An 18,958-nucleotide genomic window follows, 5' to 3' on the forward strand; every position below is an offset into this window, starting at 1 on the left:
CACACATTGCAGTAGCCTTGGTTACCCTGAAGGCAACCTTGGAAGAGTAGAAAAGATTAGCCTCTCCAAGTGATCCACTGCTAGAATTTAACTTCACACACAAGTACATTCTATAAGGAAACATTCCTCCAAACAGGACTTCAATGGTCAAAAACATTACAATAATTTTGGTTTCAATTGTTTTATAGGATGTTTGTGTTGATTGTTCTTCTAAGCTCAGAAACATGATAATGAATAGATGGCAAATTAACTTCAGTACTCCCAATTCTATGGAGAACCTCTACATCAGCAACTTTCAGGAATGTGTGATACTGAAGATGAGATTCTGCACACAATGTTAAGTTGTTTTGCAATGTTACAGACAACATGTGGAGGGTCATCATGTACCAGTGTTGGTTGGTGGCCTCAGTGTGTATACAATTGGACTGGTTTAATTAAAAACACAGCGGTTCAGGCTCTATTGGTAAAGAAACAACCAGGTGGGTTCAAATCATGGTACTATAATATTGCCCGAGCCCAAAGCGTAAGAAATCTGGTGCAGTAATAACAGCACATTGTAATTTTGACATGATTAAGGGTTGAAGAAGTAGTGCAGCTGTTTAGTTCCAGAAAAATGGGCCTTTTGGAATTTCATCAGCCTAGAGTTGGAGCAACAGGAAAAATAAAGTCCTGATAAAACTCAAGAGGTGCAAAGAAATCTCTAGAGTAACTTCTCTAGAAATCTCTAGAGAGAGATTCTGCTTTTCACAAACCAATTCTTCACTTATACAATGGACCGTTAAGAAACAGAGTGGGCTACTACACAGAATACAAACATAAGAGCCACAATCCAACAGAGCTAACTTGAGCTCATTTAAATGTATGGATGTAATTGTGCTTGCTGTTGTGTAGCATTGTGCAACAAGACTAGAGAAGTAACCAAGATGGCAGTGAAAAATGAACAGGTCAGGGATATGTAAATTGAACTCTAGATGGTAGGCCAACTCAATCTCCACAAACAGCTTAAGAATGCTATGAAGATTTTATAAACATTATGTAAAAAATAATGTAGTGTGAATAGCAACTTCTACATTTGGGATAGACCACCACTGATGGATATTGGTGGAAGAGCTATCAGAATAGCTGTTACTGGGTGAAATGTTCTTGTAGTACTGAACTTATTGACAGATTCCCTATCCCAAAGGGAACCCTTATTTTTCCGGGGGGGGGGATGATAAAATACACATTATGCACAAAATGATGTGATGTTCTGTATGTTCTGTCTGTGGATTGAACCTTCTTATCAAGGACTAGCGCCTCTCATTTTGTTCTGTTGTTTTGCTTTGTTCTCGCCTTCTTCTGTATCACACCATCCTACTTGTATGGCTCATTTGTGCTTGAAGTTTCCGGCCCCATGGCTTAGGGTGGTGAGGCAGTGGAAGGCTGATAGGGATATATAGTTGGAAATGGTGACATTCTTGCCCCTTTCTATGAATGAAGCTTTGGCCGTATCACCAAGCCAATGATAGAAGACATTTACAGCACCACTGGAAGGCAGTTATTGTTAAATGGAATTATAGTAAACAAGAACTAAACATTTTGAATATTATAGCTTGAGCTTTTAAACCACTTAGATCTATGCATATTGCACTGAAGTGAATGCCAACAATCTGAACTAAACCTTGCTTAAAAGTGCAACTTGTGTTTACATTTATGTCTCAGACAAGCAGACTTATAATAGCACTCGCATAGATATTGATTTATTTTCATACACGCACATGTTCAAGTTACTCCCCATTTTGTAACAAAAAATGTGAGGCTTACTCATTATGCAATGGAGGTTTTGGAAACTGAAGCCAATTTTTGACATAAAAATGGGCAGTCATTATTTTCTTTTTTAACCAACTTATTTTTATTGGAATATGCTTCAGAGTTATTTATTTATATGGTATTTTGTCTCTCCGCAGTCCAAAGCAGTGGTTTTCAAGCTGCATTCTGGAGAACCCTAAAATTTGTTAGATGCACTTCTACACGTTCTTAAGTGAAAACATCAGTAATGACAGACTTGTTCATTATCACTGACACACACACCCCACGCAGTATGTAGCCAATGTGGTCTTGGGCGGTTCCTCAGCTCAAGTAGGGCCATGATGAGACCCAGCAGGCCAAGGCAGCACTCTGCATCAACTGACTGTGCAGTCTAGAACATGACTGAGAAGATTTGCCTCAGGCAAAGCATTATGCGGAGAGAGAGGTCCTTGAATGCAGAAAACTTGAAAACCACTGGTGTAGAGCAATAGACGTGACAACTCAAACCATTACACGTGGGTTTTTTTGAATAAGTTAGTTGCTTTAAACCATTCACCCATTCCTCTTGACAGGGTTTGCGTGATCAGTGCTAAGAGGATGGAACCCCAAACTTCAATATATATATGTGCTCCTGGTAATGTTGTGTCTACACGTTAGAACCCGGCTGTATAAGAACTCCAGCAACAACCATATAGGATTGTTATTTCCTTTTGAGTTACAGGAAGAGGCAATGCCATTTTATCAGACCTTCCTCAAAGATAAACCAGCATGCACATCACACATTTACATTGGCTTACAATTACAAAAAATATATAAACAAACAATAAAATAAAAAAGAAGCATATAAACATTGGAAAAAAGGGGGACTGTGGGTGTAACAATACTGATTCAGAACTGAAACGGAAGACAGTTTCTCCCTAGAACACTTTAGGGTTTTTCAGAGTCCTTATTCCATAAAAGGAATATACTTGAAACACATCCCATTTAGGTGAGATGAGACTGCTAAAGTACTTAAAGCAACTAAAAAAAATGAATTACTTTTTAAAAAAATCTTTCATCTCCTAAGTTGTGTATGTCTATTGCATAACAGCAAGAAACTTGCTTTCTTCTGCAAGTGAGGTCAACAAAGAATTCATGTCCCCAATGGCCATGTTGTTTGTGCTTATGGGCATGGCTGGGAATGTAAGAGACGCTCGGGGAGTGGTGAGGCGGGAGGAGTTGCGGGAGAGGTTCTGAATGATGCTGGGACTCAGGGCTCCTGAAATTAAGCTGGCATGGTCACCATCATCTATGATAGCATCAAAATCAATCTGCACGCTTTCGAGGCTGCTGGTGTCAATGCTGTCAACGGTGCTCGTTACCTGGTTGGCTCCTGGGGAGAGAAGCTCTGACGAAGTAGCATCACTGGCCCCCTGAAGCAGGCAGTTAGCTTCTGAAAGAGGGAAAGCACCTGTTTTCAGAGCTTGCTGGCTAAACCCTGTGGTTTGGTCATACAACTGACCAGAGTAATTCTGCATATTAGAGCAGAACTGCTGTGACTGACCTTGGGATTCTACTTTGATGCCATTGACCCTGTGTGGCTGGTTGGCATCCCTTATGTGTCCTTGGGGCTGCACCAAGTTATTCCTTGACGTGTTTTGTCGCCTGCCACCCCAGTAGTTGGCACAGGGCTGGTACCCTTTTGCCATCACCAGACCTGATGGCTGGATCCCAGCATTGTGAGACAGTGGACAACTTTGTGGCCCTTGATAAAGGGTGGGTTGTGAGGGAGCTGAAACTTGCTCTATCATCATTTTATGGGAATGATTGACTTCTTGGCAGTAGATATCATCGGTTGACTGATTATGAAGGTACTCCTGGGCAACCACATTTCTGCCCTGCATCCTGCTAATTACATTGGGAGACTGCTCCTCTGATACTGCAGTGCAGCCAAAATTCTGCTGGTTTCCATTATTTGGCATGAAATTATTTCCCAGCTTTTGCCCTTGAATCACAATGTCATAGGTATTGCCCACTGGTTGTCTGCCAATACTTTCACCATACAGCTGTGCCTTATTTGACTGAAGGTGGTAAGAATGACTGGTGTCACTGTTGTTCATGACCATATTCTGCTGTAAACTGCAGGAGCCATTGTTGTCTAGAAGATGCTGATAGCCATTTTGCTGGGACACAGCATTTCTCTCCAGCCCATGGTGCTGCTGTTGGACGACCATGTTGTTATAGAGGCCTAAGGTTTGAGTGTGCTGGATCAGGGACCGTTGCCCACATTTTAATTTTGACGGAGACAAGTCGGAACTTCCTGAGCTTACTTCATTCCACTGAATTGGCAGGTCGTTTTTACTGGCCTCAGAGTTTGGTGGAGGAGACTGGTCAAAGTTGTTGCCGTACCCCAATGCTGAATTGTGATGCACTTTGTTGTGATCTAGTCCACCATTCGGCAGGTGGTTGTATGCGCCCTGATTCTGAGAATTCAAATATTGGACCACGTCGTCCGGTAGGAGATCCTCATCATTCAGACTGCCATCTGCTTCCATTGTAGCAGCTTCCATGGCCACATTCTCAGAGATACTAGGAGGACAAGGGGAACAGTTGCGGAACAAGCCACCATCAGAACGGGTGTAGTTCTGAAGGATGAAGTTACGCCTTTCCATAGATGGAGGCAAAACAGGAGGGTTAAAGCTATTGAGACTGTTGAAACGCTGGACTCTGGGAAAGGAAAGGTTATCGGAAACTGGTCTCACAGGGTCACTGGCTCTCCTTGTGCTGTTCCCCAACACATCATGGGGCAGTATGTGTCGCCTGTTGTAATTGTTTGTCCCACCATCACTACATCTTCGGGGAGAATTCATTGGGGGCAGTGGTGACATTCCAGACTCCCTACAGTCACCCAATAGTGCCATTTTTGTTTTCAAGCTCATCCTCTCCATATTAGGGAGTGGTGTGGGTGGGGGTCCACCAGTAGCTGCTGCATATTTTGCTTTCAGACGGTATTGCTGGGCGGGGGTCAGGCTGAGAAGACCTGGCAAGCCATCGCACTGGCTGGCTTCACTGGATCGCCGAGAGGCATCAGTTGAAATGGGGTCGTAGGAATCAGTAACACTGATGTTCTGGAGCCTCCCCTCGCCTTGGGAAACATCACTGGACCTCCGACTAGAGAAGCAAGGTGAAATCCCAGAGGATCTGCGGCTGCTCATGTAGGCTGAGCTGATGGTGCTGGTGTTGCTGTCCCTTCTGTTCAGCATGTTGAGCACAGTAATGTCCATGTTTGTGAGTTCATTTTTATTGGCTAGAATAGTCATGTTTCCTCCAATGCTGCAGCTGCTGCTTGAATAAGTACCTGGGGAGGGGGATAAAGAGAGAAGAAAAGACTCCAGGTTGATCAGGTGAAATAAATAAATGGTACAAAATGTGCTACAGGCGTTTCCAAGAAAATGCCATTATATTTCCAAAATGTTGATGATGGGGCCAACAAGACTTTTGGATTCAGGCACACAAAGAATAATGTTGCAAGATGAAAGAAAGCTGAAGGCATTGCCCAGACACTGGCCGCAACGCAACACAGAATGAACGATGCTGCCTGGTGCTGTGGACAAGTTCCCACTGAGGTTTACAGTGCTTCTTCAGTTGGTAGCTCACACAACTGAAGTCCACAATGCTGTTCTATACAAAAATTAAAAGACCTTCCAAGAGAAAAAAGCATGTTAAGAGTAGCACGACTACAACCCTAGAACTAGGTAAGAACTGGGTCTATGTTGGCTGGTCTCTCTCGTCTCTAGCAGGACTCCACTGACTGGATCTGTGAAAATACGCAGTCTTTTTTAAAAATGTAGATTACAGTCTTAATCAAACCATAGTGAAAGCCAAAATTGCAAAATATACAATTCCATAAATTATCTGGGATAATTTGAAAGTCATTCTTCAATATCTTTTGCATGACATTCCAAACAACATTATAAAATAAGCAATTATAATAATTTCTTTTCTTTTCTGTAGTTCCCTTTATTGGAATGAACTTAAACCAGAAACAAGAAATACCACAGATGTTTTGCATGGGTGGCTGCAGTTGAAAGAGTTTTGCAACAAAGTTGAAGGAAATAATCTTTGGGCAAAAATGGTGATGAGACCTGCGATGGACTCTGGGTATGTTTTGTTTCCCAGCTCCATTCACATCTGTCACCTACATTAACACATACTTTGGACTAAACACAAGAATTCTACCATACCATCTTTCAATAAAATATTAATAATAAGAATCTTACCACCTTCCCTATGAGCAGGAAATTAGGTTGCAATCCTATACATGCTGATCTGTGAGTAAGCACCACTGAACTCATAAGGTCTGAGTAGACATGCATAGGCTTAGAGCAGAGGTTTTCAACCTTTTTGGGTCCATGGCTCCCTTGACCAACTACATTCTTTCTGCGGCACCCCTGGGGGCCCAGGAGCCCAGTTATGTCACCCCTGGCCTGCAGAGCCGGCAGCCCCTCACCCCTTTTGGAACACCCTTCCTTGGGGAGTGTTCCCTCAGCCTCCTTTCTTCTCACCTCTCTGGGAGTCCTTTGGGCAGCTGCAACTGCCACCTCTGCTCTCTGAGCTGCCCCCCCCTCAAAGAGAGCTGCCCCACAGGGGCCTGGGAAGCACCCCCTGCCGAGCCCCAGAGGCACCATTTGCCTGGGCTGCTGCAACCAACAGCTGTGGGAGCCTTCGGGAGGCAGAGACATGAGAGGGCATGAGAGGCCAGAGTAGCCCTGTGGAACCCCTGACGATCATTCAAGATACCCAGGGTGCCACAGCACCCTGGGTGAAAACCACTGGCTTAGAGTATAAGGGTCTAACATGATTAAACAAATCTTATTCAATTGATCAACTGCTCTACCTACTTTAAATAATATACTTATTTAAAATTTGCATTTGAGTAGAACAACAGTTCTGAAGCAAGAAGCATACTTTGCTTTCAGAAACTGGATAACTGTGCTGCACCCGCATCATCTTAAAACAGTCATTCCACCTGTGAGAAAGAAAAGGAGGAACTATCTCTTTTAGGAGGTTTTTTTGCAGGTTTTATTTATAACAACAGTAATCTTTTCTTAATCACTGACTTAGTGCAGCACCTTTTAGTAGAGTATCTTGAATCAATTAATGTTCTAAATTGGTTGCATTCTTAGCAAAAACTGTATTCTGCATGGAAGAGCATTCAAAAAAGTGATATCCACTTGTGGTTTGAAATGCTGTATCCCAACTAAAGTTCCATGGCATAATTACATGGTGATCATGTTGTTCAGCTTTGACCTTGTGTGGTGTAGTGGTTAAGAGCGGTGGACTCATAATCTGGTGAATCGAGTTCATGTCTCCGCTCCTCCACATGCAGCTGCTGGGTGACCTTGGGCCAGACACACTTCTCTGAAGTCTCTCAGCCTCACTCACCTCACAGAGTGTTTGTTGTGGGGGAGGAAGGAAAGAATGTTAGCCGCTTTGAGACTCCTTCAGGTAGTGATAAAGCGGGATATCAAATCCAAACTCTTCAAATCCAAACTCTTCTTACTTGATAATTTTAGTCAGGGAAGGGCCTATCAACACTTCATGATTTGGTACTCTCAAATTAGAATGAGCATGCACTTTATTTAGTTGCATTATAATGGCAAAAGCACTAAAGAAACCCTGTGCAGGGTTGGGGGTTTTTTTCGGGGGGGGGGATAAAGTGTCAATGGATTCTAAAGGGGATTCATTGATTCATTATTTTATCTTATTATTTAGAGAACTTATATACCACTTAATTCCAATCTTCTTTAAGTGGTGTACATGGAATATAATACAATGAAAATAAAATTCAGTTAAAACTATAAAATCAGAATCCAGTTAAAATGTCTGCTGGGACAACAAGAAGAAGAAGAAAAAGAAGCATTTTGTAGGCAGACCAGAAGTTCAACAGGGGTGGGGGGTGGGACTCTGTGACCTCAACAGGAAGGATGTGCCATAAAATTCGGCTCACAATACTGAACACACATGGTGTACTGGAGCCATGCATCCATACCATGGGGAACACGGACAGTGACTCCACCAAACATCTCAGTAACTAGGCAGGGACCAGGCGGTCTTTGAGGTATCCTGAACCCAGTAATGTATGGGCAGTCAGTGCTGGCAACAGTCTGTCCCCATCAATGGTCCAGCTGCAGATTACATTAAATGAGCATGTCTTACCATTTCCTATGAGAGGCGGCAAAGTTGGGGCTTTGGAATGTGGAATGGGGTTCAGTCTTGGAAGCACTCCACTGATTTGTTTCAACCTTTCCAGCTTAACTTGCTCCATCCATTTGGTCTCTGTCATATTCCTCCTGGTCTGCAAGCCAAGTGCTGTGGTTGCTGTGGAAATGGTAGAGTCCATGATAGGGGTTTCATCTATGACACTGAGGTCTCCTACACTACCTCGACTGGTCAGATTAAGCTCGGTCCCATTGTTGGAATAGGTGCTGATGGGGGACTGCTCGCTGCTGCATGTAGACTGACCACCAGGGCTTGGCTGAGATGTCTGTTTGGAGGAGAAAAGATATGGGGGGGGGGGGAGAGGGAAACCAGTTAGAAACAGAATGCACCTAAGATCCACCATGCTTAGAGAAAGGCAAGGCAGAACTCGGAACTGTGTTTATTTCTCTGCCATCTTGCAAGGTACCTGTTATTTATTTAAATGAGGTACCTTGCAAGACGGCTGAGAAATAAACACAATTTCATTATTAAGAAAAGCCTTACTAGGTCAGAGTCATGCTGAGGCAAGTACAGGATGCTACCAAGGACTCTCATCTTACCAAACCACTTTAAGCTTCTGAAATCTAAGGTTAGGGCATGCTCTTCAAAAGAGTGTGTGCATTCTTCTGATGTTGGGCTTGTGCTTCTGGAGTAACATCCTTCTCCCACATCAGACGAAATGCTTAAAAAAAAGCTACTGAAAATGAGAGGGGTCTCGTGGCACAGCTGGAAAACATTCCCTTTGTGAGTTCAATACATTGGAGATGCTGAAAATAGCTCTTTAATTCCCGGCCAAAATGATCATCTGCAGCTGAATGGCACCAATATATGTATAGCCCCATCTCCATGGAGTTAGCCAGGTGCTAGTGTTATAAAGTTAATATTCAGAAGGGTCTGGCTCTCATTGCAGTGCACATCCTTAGTACTGTGCACTGGCCAATACAGTGGTACCTCGGGTTACATACGCTTCAGGTTACAGACTCCGCTAACCCAGAAAAAGTACCTCGGGTTAAGAACTTTGCTTCAGGGCAAGAACAGAAATCGGGCTCTGGCGGTGGCGCAACAGCACCAGGAGGTCCCATTAGCTAAAGTGGTGCTTCAGGTTAAGAACAGACCTCTGGAATGAATTAAGTACATAACCAGAGGTACCACTGTACAGTAAATAAAACAAAGCTGCTCTCAAAACATGGATTTGTACACGAAAAGCCTTCATCATGCCATCGGAAATATCCCACAGAGCAGCAATGACCATCACTAGATCAATACCAGCTTGCAGCTAAAGTATTACTCACTGCAACCATTTCCGTGAAACTTCCCTTCCACTGTGCCTCAAAGAAGAATTTACTTTTCCTGAAAATTCTGATGAGAATTATGGTTTTCTACCATGATAGTTTTTCTGCTGCCATGTTGACCTGTCACAGTTAAACATATCCGCTGCCCTGGAGAAGCTCATAGATATGCTTCCTAAGGTTTATTTTACTGCAGCGATATTCAGACTGCTTAAGAACAACACTGCAGTGTTTGCCATGTATTCAACAACCTCACCTAAAAGAGATCTTAGAGAGAGAAGCAGAGCAGTGCTTTTAGATGATGTTTCTTTTTAGAGGATGTTTCTAAATGTTTCTAGATGTTAATAAGATGGATGCGTATCAAGCAGATATTACCAAAATAACTTCATTAAAATCACTATTGTAATTTAACCTGAAATAATAATAATGATGATGATAATTATAATAATAATAAAAAATCATACAATCATAGAACTACAGAGCTAGAAGAAATCCTGAGGGTCATCTAGTCAAAACCCCTGCAAATAAATAAATAAATTTCCATAACAAGGCAAAGCAAAGGAAAAACAGGATTCATACCTAGGAAATATCTACATGTGAAATAAACAGACCTCTGGCTGTGTTGAGTTTGCTAACTGTCAGGGGGTGGGGCGGGTGCTATTGAATCGCCATATCTTAAAATAGAGCTTTCCAAACTTTCATGTCGGTGACACACTTTTTAGACATGCATCATTTCGCGACACAGTAATTCTGTTTTACTAGAAAAAGGGAGGTTAAACTAACACCTTATAAGAGATACGGACACACTGCGCAACACACCTGCACACGACACACTAACGTGTCACAACACACAGTTTGGAAAGCTCTGCCTTAAAATATTTACAAATAGTCAAAAAATAAATTCCAATCTAAGCTGTGATTTAGTTTGATTGTACCGCTTAAGCCACACAAAATGTGTGTTACTGGTTTTCGTTTTGTTTTCCTAATCAAATATTTCAATGCAAATAGTAACTATGGCTGTTGGGGAAATGTGTTTATATTTTTATTTTTATGCTACTCTGAAATTCTTTTAGAAATGTATATAGTATGTAAAATTAATACATCATGCCTTAAAAGTTTTGCTTGTTATGCAAGTCAAATAAACATGGTAAGGCTGTGATACATACTTACCTGGGAGTAAACTCTACTGAACTCAGTAGGACTTCTAGGACATTATAGTATCACATGGAAGTCAGATTCCAATAGACTTTGGGCACTGGAAAACTTCCCAGAAAACAGTGTGATTTAAAATTTTCTGGGAAATCCACATCACTGGCCATATACTTGCAAGTCTATCTTTGTAGCCTCAAGGCTAACTGCTGTTATTATTTTAATGAAAGGTGAATTTTGTGCCACATTGGACACAATTTCTGTGCTCCAGCAGAGTTGCAGTGTACACAGAACCCTGATTAAGGCATGCAAAATCATTTTGCTCTCAAGAACAGCCTCCTATATCAGCTTTTGATCTCCATGGGAAAAAATCTCAGCGATTTTAACAAAAAGACCTCCCGTTAAGTGAGCAATGAGCATGCAAGTGTTTTCAGGATCACCGGCAACACAAAATTATCTAGTTTTTGTGACATTATTAGTAATGTGTTGTGGACATTCAGCTGAAAACCCCAGTAGCAATGTTTAAATTAATTAATTCACCAGGGAAGCATCACTGGGGCAGTTACTGTTTCATGCTAGCTGAACAAAGACATTTGAGAGTCAGAAGCCTGTTCTTGTAGCTGACTAATTGCTCACAGCAGACACGTTCATTCACAAAACAGAGAGTGGTCACGGATGTGTATGTGAACACGTACACGTCTATTTAAAATTGCCATAATTCCAGTTGTACTACATGCCATTTGTTATGAAATGCCAATGGATGCGTTTGATGGAATGTTCCTGGGCAGCAAGCAAATGGTTTTCAAAAGTAGCATTGAAGGAATTGAGAAGAAGTTAAAATCCCCTCACCTTATTACCCACTGTCCTTAGGAAGTTAGAACAAGTCATTTAAGAGCATTAGATAGAAGAAATACCAGATTAGTACAATTAGAAAAGTCATACAACATGGTCAAGTCATAATTTATTCAACTATTTTAGCACCTAATTTTGATTAACATTTATTAAGCTCAATGTTATAAGTAAATTTTATTTTCTGCATGGTTCTTATAATCTTTGTTCTCCCTTTCCCCCCAAAGTCACTCAATTCAACCACATTGCTGAAATATTAACTAGGCTAGGAAATACTTCTGACACACCTGAAACACAGAAGGAACTTAAAATTTAGTCACTTGAGTCCAATTTCTGACCTGGGTCCAGGATTTTAAATACAAACATGGAGCTCCCCAATAGAGACTTTCCACCCCCCCCCCGGCAAGGTGTTGATACCTTTGCACAGCCAGGTCTACTCTCCCCTTGAAAAATATGGGGGATTTTTACATGTAGGATATCAGTGTGTGTATCTGAGTGCTCAACAGATTTCTAGACTGAGCAAATCAACATGGCACATTTTATTAAAAGTCATATTGGATATATTTTCCAATTTGGGAATCTCAAATTTGAAGTCTTGATCTACTTACATTGAATTGGTAAACCTATGACTTCACATAGAAAAATCATGATTGAACACTCCTCCATCCCAAAAATTGTCTCCACAGAGAAAATGAGATGTCAAGGAGAAGGTTTCTTTCACACAAACTTTCTGTGTGCAGGAATTTTTTTGTGGAGGTGCATTCAGTTATGAAAGCCGACCACACCTACAAACTGATGTGCTACACCCAGGTAAAGGTTTACCAACACCGTGAGAACTAGGTTGTGCAGATTATTTCCATTTTGACCCACGAACTCAGTGTTTTGACTTGATATTTAAGAATTTGAAATCAGAATTCTTCACAATTCATTCCACTTAAACATTAATAAACATTGTTGCAACTTTATTTGGTGATTAGCCCTTTCTCCACACATTTATGAATTTGAAAGAACTAAATTTAAACCAGATTACCACAAAATACATGAATGTGGGGGAAGTTCTCCTGTGCAATTACCATCAAAATGAATGGTGATAACGTTCCCTTCAATGGAACTTGCACAGGAGAGCTTCCTGCAGGATTGTGCCCTAAATAAAGCCTCATTTATCAGAATGGCACCGTGCGAAGAACCGGATCATCCAAACTTCAGACAACAGAGGTGCAATTTATTCAGGGTTATAATGGCACTGAATATCACAATATACATCTGGTAAATCTTGACCACAAGTCATTTTTAATATCAACGGAGTAACACATGCGAGTTCTGTTATGCCAACTTAAGTGTGAATGGATTTTAAATTTCCTGTTTTTTGTGGTGGTTAAATGGCATTTTGAGTCAAGATGCAAAGCATGTAAGTATTCAGCCTATCTAATCTACAAATAGCTTCACACTGTTTGATTTCCAAACGTTTCATTATATTAGAGCTGCCAGATATAATTTATTTCCATTCGTAACAGGTTATTGTAAAGAAAAGCAACCAAAGGCTTAAGAGTTGCAGTATTTCATAACCAATGAACCCCCCGCAACCTGAAAGGGAAAGGGAGATGGGGAGAAAGCACAAGATGTTGCATACCATGGGCTTCTCGGACTTGACCGCTTTCACTTGGAGGCATTCTTCACGCTTTGAGGTAGTGTTGCTGAGGTCTTTTTGCTCACCAATCGCGCCCTGAGTCTGGTGGCCTGGGGATCTTGTCTGAGAATGGCTGCCTTGGTCTCTCGGGGGTGGGTGCCTTGGGTGGATGTCTCCACGCTGCTTCTTGGTGACATGCGCTTCAGGACCATGCACCGTTTTCACATGCTTCCGGAGAGAACTAGGGTCTGTGTAGCGCTTTGTGCACCCTGGTATCTTGCAGACATAGGGTTTCTGCAAGTGGAAAGAAATGTCAGTATTGGTTATGAGTTCTTCCATGGAGCATTTAACAATGCTATGCAGTATACTACTGCTACATTCAGAGGCCACAGGCTGTGGATGTTATCTTTCAGCCAATGGCTGATGGGTTCTGAAGTGCCTTGTGCTTGTGGACAGGTCTGCAAGTTTAGACTCATAAGAGTGAAGCAGAATTAACAGAGGTTAAATCCAAGCTCTCTAATCTTGATACTATGGTGCCTCAGTGTGCTTTCCTATGAAATCAGTTCCTGATGGGCCACTTGTATGGAAATTCATCTGGGAGACTGCCAATTCTGTAGTTCTTTTGGCAGGAGAGTACCAAAGCAATATGGTACTCTACTGTGTATGACGCTGAGCTCCTTTCAAAGTACAATGTACATGCTTTGAATATGTGGAAGGGCTTTGGGGAAAACAACACAAATCCTTGAATCACTTCTGCACAGTTCTCATTCTCTACTCTGATTACTTTATCTTGATATTCACTAGGCTCTTAAGAGAATACTGAACGCCAAAGGGATTCCAATCTCACTTAACACTGTCAGTGACTAACCAGCAGGTGTCACTAGTAAACAGCACTGCAAGTCTCTGGGATTCTTCTTGTATGACATTTTTCCTTTGTTAATTCAATATATCTTATGATACACGAAGAGGAAAATAACATGTATATCATGTGACGTGGGTCCGTGTTTATTTTCCTATGGGGGAAAAATATGAAGTGGCCCTTAGGGGTATAAAATACCTCTAATCTTGAATGAGCATTGAATTGTTTCAAGTCCAGAAAACATTGTACACCTCAACTAAGTTCAAAAGAATTATGAAAGTAGTTCTGTGAGCCTAAGGGGAACTTTAGAGGAACAGCCCCCCAGCAGCAGTTTCAAAAGCAGCTTGTGATGTGGCATGGGATCAGCTTTGGCAAGATACAGTGGTACCTTGCAAGACGAATGCCTCGCAAGACAAAAAACTCGCTAGACGAAAGGGTTTTTTGTTTTTTGAGCTGCTTCACAAGACGATTTTCCCTATGGGCTTGCTTCGCAAGACGGAAACGTCTTGCAAGTTTGTTTCCTTTTTCTTAACACCGTTAATACAGTTGCGACTTGACTTCGAGGAGCAACTCATAGAACGCGGTGTGGTAGCCTTTTTTGAGGTTTTTTAAGACTTTGGTGATTTTTGAAGCTTTTCAGAAACTTTCCCGACACCGTGCTTCGCAAGACGAAAAAAATCGCAAGACAACAAAACTCGCGGAACGAATTAATTTCGTCTTGCGAGGCACCACTGTAAGTAAACTTTTCCGCTGGACTGGAGCAGGGCCTGCCTGCCCATGAGGCTGACTGAGGTAGCAAGTCTCAAGTGGCCGAATCCAAAGTGTGGGCGCCCCCATTCCCCCTAGAGAAGTGGGAGCAGCTTCCGATGAGATCTCGTGGACCTCTTGCAAAACTTTGCCGGAAGGTGCAGCCACATAATCAATCCTCAGTCCGCAAAATGGGATGAGCTGCCCGTGGACGAGAGCAAGTCCTTAAGTTGGTCCCCGTCCATATTTCAATTTGTTTATTTACTTAGGATTACTCATATGACCCAGTGCTTTGTTCTATTGTACTGGCACACGGAAGTGGCCAAATGCACTACAGAAATATTGTAAGATTTATAAACAGAGGGTTGTATCTAATGGTGGATTTGCAAGTCAGGACACCCAATTCTCCACCAGTTTCCTTCATGTTTACTGCTCCCACCCAGCTCCTGTAATGAAGCCCCCATCAGGGTAGTACAGCAATATGAAGAAGCAAGGGCTGTCCTTCGAAGTAAGCCGTGCTTTTTGTCTGTTGTGAGGCTTTGCTTTATGTGTTTTTGGCATCAGTTTTGAAGTGACAAAGGTGTAGACAAGAGGGCAAGCAAGCCATGGCACAAAGGAAGTTTGTGCCACCCTTCACACAACTTTTCTTATAGAATAAGAGGTTGCCTGGGTCGGCTGCGTTGCGCAGGATGTTTCTCTGGGTATGGCAGAACACAGGCCATTGTTTGTGGCACATCAGCTGAAGCGTATCCATTAGACATAGCGGTGATCTTAATAACAAGTACTTGAAATACGCTGAATAGAAATCAAGGAACTTTCTTTCAAGCAACCTTTGCTTTTTAAATATGCCTTTTAAAAACATACTGTTAAAATGATTTATGACCTTCAAAATGTATGCAATGTACTAGTTTTGCATCTTCAAAGTTGTGGGGTGTTTCTTCTTGGTATATATTCTACAATAAATTCTTTTGACAGGATTATGTCTGTGCATGGTTGGGGGATTTTACAGCCCATGTGCTTCCTTACCTCATTGGAATGAGTTCTGTTTTGGTGCTTGGCACGATCAGACGCATTTGAGAATGCTTTGTTGCAGCCCTCATGCTCACAGACATATGGTTTCTCTCCAGTGTGAGATCTCAAGTGAGTTTTCAAGTTTTCTAGCCTGGAGTAGGCCTTTGTACAACCTTCAAACTGCAGACGACATGCAAATATGGATTATTCTGAGCACTTGGTGTTACAGAAAGTAGAGACTGCGAGGGTGGAGGATAAGCCAATGAAATAGCACCACATCAAAGGGAGAGCAGCTTTCCAGGATCTAGCCATAATAGCAATGTGTTCAAGATTTCTTTCTTTTGTTTTGTTGAGCCCATCATAATCCCTGGTTAAAAGTATGTAAGATAAAAGCCTAGCTTGCATCAATATACAGGGAAGGGTTGTTTAGACAATGTAATGCAATTCTGTCTGCCTTCCTTTGCATGCTTACCTGGGAGTAAGCCCCATTTAATAAAGTGAGACTTACTTCTGCCTAACATGAACTGAATCAGGCTGAAAGTCCTTAATTTTCATTTTTTGCTTGTTTGGTTATAGTTCAGCACTCAGTATCTAAATGGAAAAAGTGATCAGAAGAGTCTGAACAACCAAAAAGCAAGTTTCCTAGGCAGTGAATTCTTACGTAATTCACTGTCACAAGGCTTGCTGATGGTAAAGCTAAACTGGCTTTGCTGAAGTATGTGGATTAATCCATGGAAGACAGCTCCATTTATTTATTAGAAATATTTATAATCTGCTAAATATCCCAATAAAACCATAAAAATATACACCACAATAAAAACTAAATGTAAAAACTAAAATGTAAAGACCAGATAGAACTGTTCTTAAAAAATCTCATCTAAAAAAAAACCTTTTAAAAAAAATCAGTTGCAATAGCTGGTTCTATATCTAAAGCCTCTGGACACCAGTTGACACACCATGTCTTCAGCTGGTTTTATGAAATGTAATCAAAAGGACAGAATTCTGACAGTCTTTAATAGAGAAGATGCTGTTTTTCTCCATCAACCAGTACTGCAGAGTGCATTTTAAATATAGGTGGCACGTGGATTTTAAAAAGTCATTTACAATATTCCCTTTCAACTTAAATCTCAAATGCCATTTTGTTGCACACAAGTTCAGAGAGATCTTCTGAACTTCCTTTGCAGCCTGCTCAGCCATGCTGAATGTCATTGAACATCTGGCTGTGCCACTGCCCACCTTTCTGGCACAGGGATGGGTGACTTGTCAGGATGATGCCTAATAATCAGGGATGGTGAAAGCTGTAGTCCAGCGACAACTGATTAGCCACTCCACTTTAAGATCACATAAGATTAAGTTAAATATCATTGGTTCCAGCACTGATTTCGCTGCTGTGCATAGTGCCACATTCTAGGCAGTAGTGTTTCACGAGGCAGCAAAACCTGCCAAAATCACGTTTGCGCAAAAGGGAAATGGAAACAACTCCATGGGGCCATTGGTTTGATTTGGGGCTGTTGACTCACAGTGCATTTGTGTGGCTTTTCTCCCGTGTGCCTCCTCATGTGTACCACCAGCATGTACTGAGCCTTGAATGGCTTCTGCTCTCGAGAACAATCCAGCCATCGACATACAAACTCCTTCTTCTCACCATGTATGTGATCGTTGTTGATATGCTGTATGGATACAAAGAACATTAACGTCACTTTCTGTCAATTCTTCATATATGCTTAGAAACATCAGGTCAAGTAAGTCTAACTGACCTGGAAGCAGAACAACACAATGATACTTTTGTGTACAGAATGGCCTTCATATTAACAAATAAGTTACACCTACTTCTGTAAGCCCATCAGTCTCGATGAAAGCCAACTGGTTTTCTATAAGCAGAAGAGTACCAGGAAATCCATTACTTTGGATAATTTCTAAGTGAATGTCTTTTTTTCACAAAGTTTCTCTGAGAGCCTCTTTCTTCTTCTGAATATTCTAAGTTGATCAGAGTTAAGTGTGTGAAAGTGACACAACGTTGGGAACTGCCATATGTAGCAGCTATCTGGCTATTATTTAATGTTCTAACATAATTTAATTTATTTTTCCTGATAGTTGCTGATGTACTTTATACCACATCACCTGCTATGGCATAAGTCCTCTATTCCAATTAAGTAATTCACATAAAATTTAACAGGTTAAATTAAATTCAACATGAGCTGACTGGCAGGATCAGACCCATATTGTTTTTGAAGTAACTGATATGTTTCAAAGGGTTCCAGATAAAAAACGGAATTTATCAACCCACTGTATTTTAAATAAAGCTGACATTCATACTGCTACATTTCCCATGAAATGATTGCAACGATTACACAATAGCCTGACTGTGTGAAAACAAACCACTATCATCAATAGTCTTCGTATCATGTGAATGCTGCATTTGGAAAACAACAATGGAGAAACTTGGTAGAACATGTGCTTAAATTGCCCCTAAATAAATAAATATATATATATATATATATATCTCGCTTCTCGGCCTTTTCGCTAAGATCAAGTGTAGTATATGAAATAAACTATGAAGATCAAACATTCAAAAGGAAAACAATATGAGAGTGCAGTAACAAAAATCATAGCAATAGTCCAAAGCTGTTTACATATATTATATTGCAATTCTTACAACAATCTTGTAAGAAAAGTTGGTGTAAAAGTTGGAGACCTCCTGGTACCTGATGGTCTCTTGGTCTGTCTTTAAAACTCAACTGTTCAGTGTTTTTTCTTCTCAAGGTGGCCAAAATGGCAACCTCAGTATGTTCTAAACAGCCTAGGGCCAGCATAAATCAGGGAGCACCTTCTTCTGTACAGCTCCCATGGCTCTTTAGATGTTGGCAAAAACACCCTGAGAGGGAGCAGGGCTGCAGCTTCTTTCTGGCGGAATCATTATGGAAGGCCCTCCCTAGATGGAGTGGGTCAGGTCCCAGGTCATTATTTTTTAATTGCCTCTACTCCCCCCCCCCCAAAAGCTTTTCCTCTGGGCAGATCTGTGCTGATTTAAATGGTTGCATGGCTTCCTGACTGCATGGATTTTAAAAACCACACTGTGATGTGTGCTTTATAGATTATTTGGAGTTAGGAGTACGGAGTTGTTTTCTTTTGTTTCATAAACTGCTGTGGGTGTTGTATGAATGGCAGAGAATGTGGCATAAATATTGACATAAATAAACATTCACATAAACAAACAAGAACACAATCACCACTTAGCCACTAGGTGGCTTCCTAGTTCAAGTTTGATATCAGACCCAAAAAGTTGGGCGGGAACAGTTAGTTCACTTAATACCTTCTCCCTAAGTAGCTCATGGAAAGTCAGTAGTTCATATTTGGCCACAGAAATATAGCCAACCAAACAGGCTTGCTGATCTTCAC

At 41.4% G+C, this 18,958-nt stretch overlaps 1 protein-coding gene across 6 annotated transcripts in view; it reads right to left on the reverse strand.

Moving 5' to 3' along the window:
• Positions 1-1,201: 1,201 nt before the first annotated feature.
• GLI3 (GLI family zinc finger 3) overlaps positions 1,202-18,958 on the reverse strand; it is a 232,096-nt gene continuing 214,339 nt past the window's right edge. For all 6 annotated transcript variants that reach the window (XM_053359307.1, XM_053359305.1, XM_053359304.1 and 3 more), the window contains 5 exons: positions 17,080-17,229; positions 15,575-15,739; positions 12,946-13,236; positions 7,987-8,314; positions 1,202-5,125 (listed from right to left, as the gene is read on the reverse strand). In XM_053359307.1, the coding sequence (XP_053215282.1) occupies positions 2,865-5,125; positions 7,987-8,314; positions 12,946-13,236; positions 15,575-15,739; positions 17,080-17,229 (3,195 nt within the window). In that variant the 3' untranslated portion in view covers positions 1,202-2,864. The remainder of the gene's footprint in view (positions 5,126-7,986; positions 8,315-12,945; positions 13,237-15,574; positions 15,740-17,079; positions 17,230-18,958) is intronic.

Source organism: Podarcis raffonei, chromosome 12 (genome assembly GCF_027172205.1).
Source record: "Podarcis raffonei isolate rPodRaf1 chromosome 12, rPodRaf1.pri, whole genome shotgun sequence".
In the NCBI taxonomy this organism is placed as follows: Eukaryota; Metazoa; Chordata; class Lepidosauria; order Squamata; family Lacertidae; genus Podarcis; species Podarcis raffonei.